Raw genomic sequence first — 12500 nt, 5'->3', positions numbered from 1 at the left:
GTCGAAAGTGTTGTGTTTACAACTTAAAAGGAAGTGTTAGAGAGGTTCAGTGGTCGAAAGTGTTGAGTTACTTTACCACTTAAAAGGAAGTGCAAGACAGGTTCAGTGGTCGAAGGTGTTGAGTTACTTTACCACTTAAAAGGTAGTGTGAGAGAGGTTCAGTGGTCGAAAGTGTTGAGTTACTTTACCACTTAAAAAGGTGGTGTGAGAGAGGTTCAGTGGTCGAAAGTGTTCAATCACTTTACAACTTAAAAGGAAGTGTAAGGGATGTTCAGTGTCTGAAAGTGTTGAGTTACTTTACCACTTAAAAGGAAGTGTGAGAGAGGTTCAATGGTCGAAAGTGTTGACTTACTTTACAACTTAAAAGGAAGTGTGAGAGAGGTTCAGTGGTCGAAAGTGTTGAGTTACTTTACCACTTAAAAGGAAGTGTAAGAGAGGTTCAGTGGTCGAAAGTGTTGAGTTACTTTACCACTTAAAAGGAAGTGTGAGAGAGGTTCAGTGGTCGAAAGTGTTGAGTTACTTTACAACTTAAAAGGAAGTGTAAGAGAGGTTCAGTGGTCGAAAGTGTTGAGTTACTTTACCACTTAAAAGGAAGTGTGAGAGAGGTTCAGTGTTCGAAAGTGTTGACTTACTTTACAACTTAAAAGGAAGTGTGAGAGAGGTTCAGTGGTCGAAAGTGTTGAGTTACTTTACCACTTAAAAGGAAGTGTGAGAGAGGTTCAGTGTTCGAAAGTGTTGACTTACTTTACAACTTAAAAGGAAGTGTAAGAGAGGTTCAGTGGTCGAAAGTGTTGAGTTACTTTACCACTTAAAAGGAAGTGTGAGAGAGGTTCAGTGTTCGAAAGTGTTGACTTACTTTACAACTTAAAAAGCTAGTGTGAGAGAGGTTCAGTGGTCGAAAGTGTTGAGTTACTTTACAACTTAAAAGGAAGTGTGAGAGAGGTTCAGTGGTCGAAAGTGTTGAGTTACTTTACCACTTAAAAGGAAGTGTGAGAGAGGTTCAGTGGTCGAAAGTGTTGACTTACTTTACAACTTAAAAGGGAGTGTGAGAGAGGTTCAGTGGTCGAAAGTGTTGAGTTACTTTACCACTTAAAAAGGTAGTGTGAGAGAGGTTCAGTGGTCGACAGTGTTGAGTTACTTTACAACTTAAAAGGTAGTGTGAGAGAGGTTCAGTGGTCGAAAGTGTTGACTTACTTTACCACTTAAAAGGAAGTGTAAGAGAGGTTCAGTGTTCGAAAGTGTTGACTTACTTTACCACTTAAAAAGCTAGTGTGAGAGAGGTTCAGTGGTCGAAAGTGTTGAGTTACTTTACAACTTAAAAGGAAGTGTTAGAGAGGTTCAGTGGTCGAAAGTGTTGAGTTACTTTACCACTTGAAAAGGTGGTGTAAGAGATGTTCAGTGGTCGAAAGTGTTGACTTACTTTACCACTTAAAAGGAAGTGTAAGGGATGTTCAGTGGTCGAAAGTGTTGACTTACTTTACAACTTAAAAGGAAGTGTAAGAGATGTTCAGTGGTCGAAAGTGTTGAGTTACTTTACAACTTAAAAGGAAGTGTGAGAGAGGTTCAGTGGTCGAAAGTGTTGACTTACTTTACCACTTAAAAGGAAGTGTAAGAGAGGTCCAGTGGTCGAAAGTGTTTAATTACTTTACAACATAAAAGCTAGTGCAAGAGAGGTTCAGTGGCCACTTGTTGACTTACTTTACAACTTGAAAAGCTAGTGTAAGAGAGGTTCAGTGGCCACTTGTTGACAGTAGCTACACTCCCTCAGAACTCTCTCTCTCTCTCTCTCTTTGCGATCTCCCAGATACATGTCTAACCTAAACGACGGCGGTAAACTGTAACTGCTTGTTCACGAGGCATGGTAGTTGTCATGTTCACACGCTGATAATTGGTCACTGTCTTATGCCACGGTGCAGAATATGATCCTTTACCGACACGCCCGGGTTTGAGGTGAGGCAGTTATGTAGGGAAGCGAGTGAAGTGAGGTTTGTGGTGAGGCAGTTATGTAGGGAAGCGAGTGAAGTGAGGTTTGTGGTGAGGCAGTTATGTAGGGAAGCGAGTGAAGTGAGGTTTGAGGTGAGGCAGTTAATCAGGAAAGCGAGTGAAGTGAGGTTTGAGGTGAGGCAGTTAATCGGGAAAGCGAGTGAAGTGAGGTTTGAGGTGAGGCAGTTAATCGGGAAAGCGAGTGAAGTGAGGTTTGAGGTGAGGCAGTTAATCAGGAAAGCGAGTGAAGTGAGATGAGTGAGGCAATGAATCGTTAAATCGAGTGAAGTGAGGTTTGAGGTGAGGTAATTAATCGGGAAAGCGAATGAAGTGAGATGAGTGAGGCAATGAATCAGGAAAACGAGTGGAGATGAGTAAGGTAATTATCCTGGGAAGCAAATGAAGTGAAGAGACGAGGTGAAGCAAATGAAGTAAGATGAGCGAGGAAAGCGAGTAAAGTGAGATCTGAAGTGAGACTATTTTTCCAGGGAAGCAAATGAAGTGAGGTGACGTGATGAGACAATTATACAGGGAAGCAAATATGGAGCAAGGAGAGATATGAGTTTGATGATGTTATTAATTATCGGTGTTATATATATTTTTTATTGTTATTTTTTTGTTGTTATTAAGGGGTTTTCTTTATTTTATTTGTCATTTGTTGGTATTTTTGTTGGTTTGTATCAGGGTTGTATGTTGCATTTGTGATGTTGTAGTTGTGAAGACGCAGTTTTGAGGGTATTGTTTCTATATTATTGTTATTATTGTTGTGTTGATGCTGTGAATGTTATGATGTTGGTGTCGTATAAACATTGCTGTTGTTATACTTTTGATATTGTAGGTGCTAGAATTACTGTAGTTGTGATTATTTCTCACTGTTGCTGTTATAGGTTGGATATTGTTGTTATTAGATTCCGTTTGTTGTAGTTTTGATGTTATTGTAGACGTTAGAGTCCCTGTTGTAGTTTTGACATCACTGAAGTTGTTAGACCTTGTTATTGTTATAGTATTGATGTTGTAGTTGTTAGAATCAGTGTTGTATGCATGATTGTAGTTGTCAGTCACTCTTGTTATTGTATTACTGACGTTAATGTAATTGTTAATATCACACTTACAGTTTTTACATTGTTGTAGTTGTTACAATCACTGTTGTTGCTGAGTCATCGTCGTGGGTTGGGTTGCTCTATAGGCCTTAGCTAATGAATTTACAAGCTTAGGCCTAAAAAGGGTTCATTCTTCAACGTAGGATGAAGCAGGATGTTAACTGTGCTTGTTTGTTTTTGCTTACTGTGACTTGTTATTGTTGTTGGTTTATTGTTGTAATAGGTGAAGTTGTTGTTGTGATTGTTTTGTGTGTATTTAATATGGTATGTTCTGTTTGTTTGTATTTTTTGTGTGTATTTGTGATAATGAAGATAATTTTTGTGATTATTTCGATGTTGTGGTTGTTGTGGTTATAGTCATTGTTTTTGTAGTTGCTTGTGGTTTAATGATTGTTATTTGTCAGTTATTTTTAGTACTGTGTGTCCTTTTGGTATCATTATTATTGTTTGTAGTTGTTTTGCTGTCATTGTTTTTTTGGAATCACTCAAACTTTTTTTCTTATGATTTTAATAATATTATTAACGTGTTCAGAGAAATTATTCTGCAATGTGTACACCCGTAGTTTTTTTGTCAATTTGTTCGTCTGGTATTAACAGGTACATACTACAGATAGATAGATAAATAGATAGACACAGGTGGACGTATTAATAGATAGAGAGAAAGAGAAGATGGAGGTAATACGTGAATAAAAAGAAGTACATTAACGAAAGAGATAAAGAGATAAGATAGAAGACAAAGAAAGAGACAGAAACAAAGACAAATGAACTTAGACAATGACAAACAATAGAAACATTTCTTGTACAATACGTAAGGATCATTGTACTATGTATTTAGCTAGAATAAGCACCCCTAAACACGCTTTATATAGATCGTACATTTTACAGTGTAAAGCCACCAATTATGATAATAAATGATGGCGGAGAGATATATACAGACACACACTCACACTCACATTCATACTCATACTCACAAATACTCACACTCATACTCACTCAAACTCACACTCATACTCGGACACTCACACTCATAGTCACACTTGTTCTCGTACTCACATACATACTCATACTCACACAAATTCACACTCACCAATACTCACACTCATACAATCACAGTCACACTTGTACTTATACTCACATATGTGCTCACACTCACACTTACACACTACCCCCCCCATTCACACTAACCCCCTACCCCTTACCCCCCCTCAAACCTCCCCCCCTTTTACCCCTCCCCATACCTACCCATCCCTCCCCAACGCTAACAGACCATCTCCCTCAAACCGCACCCCCACCCCTTTTTTTAATCCTTCCCCTCCCCCCAGTACAAATAGACCCCGCCCCCTTTTACCCCTCCCCCTCTCCCCATCACAAACAACCCCTACCTTTCCCCACCCCACCCCATTACAAACAGACCCCCACCCCCCTTTTTACCCCCTCCCCCCAAACACAAACAACCCCACCCTTTTAACCCTTCCCCCCCAGTACAAACAGACCCCCACCCCCACCCCCCTTTTTACCCCCTCCCCCCCCCAAACACAAACCAAACCAAACCCTTCCTAACACCCTTTTTTCTCTCTCCCTCCCCCCTTCCTTTCCCCCTCCCCCCCTTACAGGCCCTGATGTTCTACATGCCGCGGTACCTCTGGAAGTGCTGGGAGGGGGGGCGCGTCAAGGCCCTGGTGGAGAACCTGAACACGCCCGTGGTGGCGCCCGAGGAGAAGAAGGAGCGGCTCCACGTCGTCCTGGGCTACTTCAGCCGCTACTTCCACTACCACGATCTCTACGCCTACCAGTTCTTCCTGTGCGAGGTCATGAACTTCGTGAACGTGGTCGGCCAGATCTACTTCACGGATCGGTGAGGTGTTTTTTTTTTGGGGGGGGGGTGAGAGGGATGGGGGGAGGGATGGGTTTGAAGGGGGGGGTGGGGATGAGGGGGGATGGGAGCAGTTCTTCCTGTGCGAGGTCATGAACTTCGTGAACGTGGTCGGCCAGATCTACTTCACGGATCGGTGAGGTGTTTTTTTATTATTTTATTTTTTTTTTTTTGGGGTGGGTGGGGGGGTTGAGAGGGGGGGTGGGGATGGGAAGGAGGGGGATGGGGTTTGAGAGGGGGGGAAGGGGGTTTATGAGAGGGGGGGTGGGGAGGTTGAGGGTTTTTGAGGGTGGGGTTGGGTGGGTCTTTAAGGGTTTTAAGTTGAGTGGTTTTTTAGGTGATGAGTTGTGTGTTGGGTGGTTTTTAAGTGTTTTAGGTTTAGTGTTGAGTGTTTTTAAGTTTAGTCTTGGGGGGGAGGGAGGGGGTTTGAGAGGGGGGGAAGGTTGAGGGGTTTTTGAGGGTGGGGTTGGGTGGGTTTAACGGTTTTAAGTTTAGTATTAAGTAAATTTAAGTGTTAAGTTCAGTGTTAAGTGGTTTTAAGCGTTAGGTTCAGTGTAAAGTAGTTTTAAGTGTTCAGTTCTGTATTGTGTTTTTAAGTGTTAAGTTCAGTGTTGAGTGTTTTTAAGTGTTAAGTTCAGTGTAAAGTAGTTTTAAGTGTTCAGTTTTAGTGTTCAGTGGTGGGGTGTGGGTTCATTTTCTTTCGTTATTTTTGTTTTGTTTATATTGGTGTGTATTATTTGGTTGTGTGTGTTTGTTTTTCAGTTTTATAATTTCTTTTAAGTACCTTGGTTTATGTCTTGTCAGTTTGGTAATGTTTTTTTTTTTATTAATTCGTACGTATTGGCTTATTTTTGTGTTTATTATCTGTAGAGATTAGTTTTTCGAAAAAAAGTAAGGGAATCTTTCCGTAGAAGTAAATTAACCGAAAGAAATTACTGAAACATTAATATATCTGTTATTTTTTCCTCCAGTCTCTTATAAAAAAAAATAATAATAAAAATAAAATAAAAATCTTCACATTCCCCACAACCTTCCTTCTGTATTGTTATTCAAATTACGTTCACTTTTAGCGAACACGTGACCAGATAGCCTAACCCTTTCGGTCCATCGCTAGTCGAGTGCGCATCACAGCTGACTGGAATATAGATGACATAAGTTCGAATCCCCTTTCGTTCTGTTCGGTTAAAAAGGATCGTTTGTGGAGGCGGTAATACCTTTTAGTGGAAATTTATAGGTGGATAGATGGATGGATGGATGGATAGATAGATAGGTAGATAGATGGATTGGTAAATAGATAGATAGGTAGATGGATGGATATATAGATGACATAAGTTCGAATCCCCTTCGTTCTGTTCGGTTAAAAAGGATCGTTTGTGGAGGCGGTAATACCTTTTAGTGGAAATGTATAGGTGGATAGATGGATAGATTGGTAGATATGTAGATGGATGGATTGGTAGATAGATGGATAGATTGGTAGATAGATGGATGGATATATAGATGACATAATACCTTTTAGTGGAAATTTATAGATAGATGGATGGATGGATAGGTAGATAGATAGATAGGTAGATAGATGGATATATAGATGGCAGAAGTTCGAATCCCCTTCGTTCTGTTCGGTTAAAAAGGATCGTTTGTGGAGGCGGTAATACCTTTTAGTGGAAATTTATAGATAGATAGATGGAGGGAGGGAGGGATAGATAGATAGATGGATAGATAGGTAGATAGACAGGTAGATATGTAAATAAATAGGTAGATAGATGGATATATAGATGACATAAGTTCGAATCCCCTTTCGTTCTGTTCGGTTAAAAAGACTCGTTTGTGGAGGCAGTAATACCTTTTAGTGGAAATTTATAGGTGGATAGATGGAGGGATGGATGGATAGATAGGTAGATGGATGGATGGATGGATAGATGGATAGATAGGTAGGTAGATGGATGGATATATAGATGACATAATACCTTTTAGTGGAAATTTATAGATAGATGGATGGATAGATGGATGGATGGATTGGTAGATAGATTGATAGATAGGTAGGTAGATGGATGGATATATAGATGACCTAAGTTCGAATCCCCTTCGTTCTGTTCGTTAAAAAGGATCGTTTGTGGAGGCGGTGGTACCTTTTAGTGGAAATTTATAGGTGGATAGATGGATGGATAGATAGATGGATGGATGGATGGATGGATAGATAGGTAGGTAGATGGATGGATATATAGATGACCTAAGTTCGAATCCCCTTCGTTCTGTTCGTTAAAAAGGATCGTTTGTGGAGGCGGTGGTACCTTTTAGTGGAAATTTATAGATAGATAGATGGATGGATAGATGGATGGATGGATGGATAGGTAGGTAGATAGATAGGTAGGTAGATAGATAGGTAGGTAGATAGATATATAGACAGATAGATAGATAGGTGGGTGGATGGATGGATGGATAGATAGATATGTAGATAGATAGATAGATAGATATAATGTTTGAAATTGTCAACCGAAACGAACCACCAACTAGTATTTTTCAATCGGTTAATTTTTTAATTATCGTTTATTATTTCTCAACCGGTTATCAATTTTTTAATCGGTTATTAATTTATTAGCGTTTATTATTTCTCAATCGGTTATTTTTTTTTTAACCGCTGTTACATTTTTAAAAACAGACTTGTTGCGTCATTCCTCTTCACTGACGCTCAATCTTTTTTTTTTTTTTTTTTTTTTTACCGCTGTTACATTTTTAAAAACAAACTTGTTACGTCATTCCTCTTAACTGACGCTCAATCGGTTATTTTTTTTTTTTTTTTTTTTTTTTTACCGCTGTCACATTTTTAAAAACAGACTTGTTACGTCATTCCTCTTAACTGACGCTCAATCGGTTATTATTATTATTTTTTTTTTTTTATTAACCGCTGTTACAATTTTCTTAAACAGACTTGTTACGTCATTCCTCTTAACTGACGCTCAATGTTTTTTTTTTTTTTTTTTTTTTTTAACCGCTGTTACATTTTCAAAAACAGACTTGTTACGTCATTCGTCTTAACTGACCATTTTTTTTTTTTTTTTTAACCGCTATTACATTTTTTTTTTCTTAAACAGACTTGTTGCGTCATTCCTCTTAACTGACGCTCAATCGGTTATTATTATTATTTTTTTTTATTAACCGCTGTTACAATTTTCTTAAACAGACTTGTTACGTCATTCCTCTTAACTGACGCTCAATCGGTTATTATTATTATTTTTTTTTTTTTTACCGTTGTTACATTTTTTTTTTTAAACAGACTTGTTACGTCATTCCTCTTAACTGACGCTCAATCGGTTATTAATTTTTTTCTTAACCGCTGTTACAATTTTTTTAAAACAGACTTGTTACGTCATCCCTCTTAACTGACGCTCAATCGGTTATTATTTTTTTTAACCGCTGTTACAATTTTTTTTAAACAGACTTGTTACGTCATCCCTCTTAACTGACGCTCAATCGGTTATTATTTTTTTTAACCGCTGTTACAATTTTTTTTAAACAGACTTGTTACGTCATTCCTCTTAACTGACGCTCAATCGGTTATTATTATTTTTTTTTTAACCGCTGTTACATTAAAAAAAAAAAAAAAAAAAAACAGACTCGTTACGTCCTCCCTCCCCCTTGACGCTCTCCCTCCCACCTCAGATTCCTCGACTACGGCTTCTCCACCTACGGCAGCCGCGTCCTGGAGTTCACCGAGCAGGACCTCGGGAGCCGCCACGACCCCATGGACGAGATCTTCCCGAAGGTGGCCAAGTGCACCTTCCACAGGTTCGGGCCCTCGGGCACCATCATGCGCCACGACGTCCTGTGCGTCCTGCCGCTGAACATCCTCAACGAGAAGATCTTCGTGTTTCTGTGGTTTTGGTGAGTTGGGGGTTTTTGGTTTGTTTGTGTTTTTTTTATGTTTTTTTTTTTGGGGGGGGTGTTTTGTGGTATTTGTTGTTTGTTTGTTTATAATATTTATGGCTATATGTATATATATTTTTTTTTTCTTTCTTTCTTTCTTTTTTTTTCTTTTTTTTTTTTTTTTTTTTTTTTTTTTTTTGGTTACGTGTTCTGTCATTACATGAAAGTGAAAGAAAGAGAGAGAAAACCAACAGAACGTGCAAATATTTCAAAAGAAAGAAAAATCATATATATATATATATACATATACATATATATGATACAAACACATCCATCCATCCATCCATCCATCCATCCATCCATCCATCCATCCATCCATCCATCCATCCATCCATATAACACACACAGCCAATAACAACAATTATAATAACAATAACCCCCCCCCCCCACAACCCGCAGGTTCATCATCGTCGCCGTCATTTCGGGGTGTGGCCTCGTCTACCGCATGGCCACCTTCTCCTCCAGCTTCCGGCACCTTCTGCTCCGCGGCCGCTCTCGCCTGGCACTCGCCGACCAGCTGGAGTCCATCTCCAAGAAGTGCCAGATCGGAGACTGGTTTCTGCTCTATCTCTTGGGTGAGGGAGGGGTGGGGGGTTTGGGGTGAAGGTTGGGGGGTTGGGGGTGAAGGTTGGGGGTTGGGGGTTTGGTTGTGGTTTGTGGTTGTTTGTGGTTGTGGATGGTGTGGTTGTGGTTGTTTGTGATTTGTGGTTGTGTTTGTGGATGAGTCTGTTGTGGTTGTGGTTGTGGATGAGGCTGGTGTGGTTGTGTTGTGTTTGTGGATGAGGCTGGTGTGGTTGTGTTGTGTTTGTGTTTGTGGATGAGGCTGGTGTGGTTGTGTTGTGTTTGTGGATGAGGCTGGTGTGGTTGTGTTGTGTTTGTGTTTGTGGTGAGGCTGGTGTGGTTGTTTTGTGCTTGTTGTGGTTGTGTTTGCGGATGAGGCTGGTGTGGTTGTGTTGTGTTTGTTGTGGTTGTTTTTGTGGATGAGGCTGGTGTTGTGTTTGTTTGGTTGTGCTGTGGTTGTTGTGTTTGTTTGTGTTTGTGGTTGTGGGTGTTGTGGTTGAGGTTGGTGTGGTTGTGCTGTGTTTGTTGTGGTTGGTGTCGTTCTGGCTGTGTTTGTGGTTGTTGTGGTTGTGCTGTGTTTGTTGTGGTTGTGGTGTTTGCTGTGGCTGTGGTTGTTGAGGTTATTAAATTTCTTGTTATTGTGGTTGTTGATGTCTCTTAGATGGGGATTGTGTGTGACAAGGGAGTGTTGTTATTGGTCTGGGAATGTTTATTTTTGTAGTTGTGACTGTGGTTGTTGGTGGTGTCCTTTGTTGTTTATAGTTATTATTATTGTGTTTTTTTCGTTATTTTTGTTATTTTCCTTAGCATTATTATTATTAAAATTGCGATTATCATTCAAATTATTTCTTTATCATTTTCAAATATTTGTGTAATAAACCAACTTATATATAAAAAAAATATTTTATTTCATCAATATATGATTCTTAGTTATCAAACACATCACATTTAGACAATCGGATAATATATATATATTTTTAAATGTACATCTTCTGTCAATATTAATCTAATATATATATTTTTTTTAAATCTTCCGTCAATATTAATCTTTTTCAACCTCTAATTTTCAGCCAAAAACATGGACCCTTATATCTACAAGGACTTCATCCGGGACCTGGACTCCACACTGCCAGAAAAGGACCTCAAAGCTTGAAAAAAAATGGATTTATTTGATCGTACGAAAAAATATGAAAAAGAATGAAAAAAAATTACGTGCATTCGAATAACGTGAAAAAAATAGTGTTTGTATTTGATCGTTCGAGTATGTAATTTGTCGTATGAAAAGATATATGTGGTTTATTGGCGAAGATAGTACATGTGTACGTTATTGGCGAAGATAGTACATGTGTACGTTATTGGCGATGATGGTACATGTGTACGTTATTGGCGAAGATGGTACATGTGTATTTTATTGGCGAAGATAGTACATGTGTACTTTATTGGTGAAAATAGTACATGTATATTACTCCACTGAAAAAGTACATGTATATTATTCCACTGAAAAAAGTACATGTATATTATTCCACTGAAAAAGTACATTGATTTCATTGTGTGAAAAAAGTACATGTTTTTTATCGCACGAAAAAAGTGTATATATTCTATCATACGGAAAAAAACGAATGAAAAAGTCAATGTATTTCATCACCCAAAAAAGGTATATTTATTTCGTCGTACAAAAAAAAATACATGTATTACATCATACAAAAAAATACATCGGATGAAAAATGGTACATTTATTTTATCGTACGAGAAAAAAAAGTGTATGTATTTTATGGCATGAAAAAGTGACTGCATTTTACCGAATTTTTGTGACCTTCAATCAAGGCAATAAAAAGGTATGCTAGGTATTGCATTGCCATTGCTGTAAGGTTATTAGGATCTGGTAACACTTTTCATGAATTTAGTTTGTTGTTTAAGCAAGCTGGATAGATAGATGGATGTACTTCTTAATTACGAATTGGGGTTTTAATTAAGACAATAATGAAGAAGTATTTATTTGGATCTGGTAACACTTTTCATGAATTTAGTTTGTTGTTTAAGCAAGCTGGATAGATAGATGGATTTACTTCCTAATTACGAATTGGGGTTTTAATTAAGATAATAATGAAGAAGTATTTATTTGGAGACTAGGTAACTATTTATATATCAGTTGGTATATTTATCTATTTAGATATCTATCAGTTTCTGTATCTATTCATCTATCTAGCCACCTATCTATCAGTCTATCTATTTATCTATCTATCTATCTATCGGTCTTTCTCCAAGGCTGACGTCTAGATATATGACTACATAGGACTATAAATAATTTGTTTCGAGACATATATTTCTTCAGTTAATATATAATGACAATGTATTTATATTCTCTCACTTGAACCAAATATTAAACTGTTTTTACTCGGTGACAAAAAATCGGTTATCTATCAGCTGTCAGTGAGTGTCAATTCTGTTTATCCGGATTTTTTCCCTTTTCCAAAATTAATGTCAATCTGTCTTGCATTTTAGAGAAATCTTAAGTCTAAAATTGCTCGCCAAAATACCCCTTAGGTGGTATGGCGACACCCTCTCCCGGTATTACAGAACAGGTCCTACGATCTATTACCTGGTATTATCTATCACAGTCTTTTCCTAGAGATGGGGGATGGTGTTTAATTAAAAGGAATTTCGTCATCGTAAAGGATTCTCATAAGTGAAACAAAAGAGGAAAACGGAAGTGGTAAGTGGTATTGAAGACTGCCAAAGATTAATATAGAGAATGCGTGAAGAGGAGTAAAAGATTAAAAGATAAATAGATTATTGCGGCAAAGAGAAAAGAAGGAAAAGAGTGTGATTTACATTATATATATACATATATATATATATATATATATATATATATATATATATATATATATATATATATATATATATATATATAAATGATCTTAGCTTAAGGTAAAGCCTCTTTCTTTATTAATTTATTTTTCATGCATTCACTGTAACTATCAACCTTCTATTTTTACACAGTTAGCAAATTTCATACTGTGTATGAGCCAAAAGAGAAGTACTGTAAAGTTGAAGGTGCT

The 12500-nt window shown here is 37.9% G+C and overlaps 2 protein-coding genes across 2 annotated transcripts in view; one reads left to right on the top strand and one right to left on the bottom strand.

The window, feature by feature from the left end:
* LOC113804166 (protein Skeletor, isoforms B/C) overlaps nucleotides 1-12500 on the bottom strand; it is a gene marked incomplete at its 3' end in the record, with an annotated part of 197974 nt that overhangs the window by 31178 nt on the left and 154296 nt on the right.
* The window catches only part of LOC113813945 (innexin inx2), an 8166-nt gene continuing 347 nt past the window's right edge, over nucleotides 4682-12500 (top strand). Inside the window, exons 1-4 of the mRNA XM_070114558.1 lie at nucleotides 4682-4938; nucleotides 8614-8835; nucleotides 9277-9452; nucleotides 10509-12500. The exon at nucleotides 10509-12500 is cut by the window's right edge and continues 347 nt beyond it. Coding sequence (XP_069970659.1) covers nucleotides 4703-4938; nucleotides 8614-8835; nucleotides 9277-9452; nucleotides 10509-10591 — 717 coding nt within the window. The 5' untranslated portion in view covers nucleotides 4682-4702 and the 3' untranslated portion in view covers nucleotides 10592-12500. The remainder of the gene's footprint in view (nucleotides 4939-8613; nucleotides 8836-9276; nucleotides 9453-10508) is intronic.

This window comes from Penaeus vannamei, chromosome 3, assembly GCF_042767895.1.
Source record: "Penaeus vannamei isolate JL-2024 chromosome 3, ASM4276789v1, whole genome shotgun sequence".
Lineage (NCBI taxonomy): Eukaryota > Metazoa > Arthropoda > Malacostraca > Decapoda > Penaeidae > Penaeus > Penaeus vannamei.
This window is presented reverse-complemented; position numbering and strand designations above follow the sequence as displayed.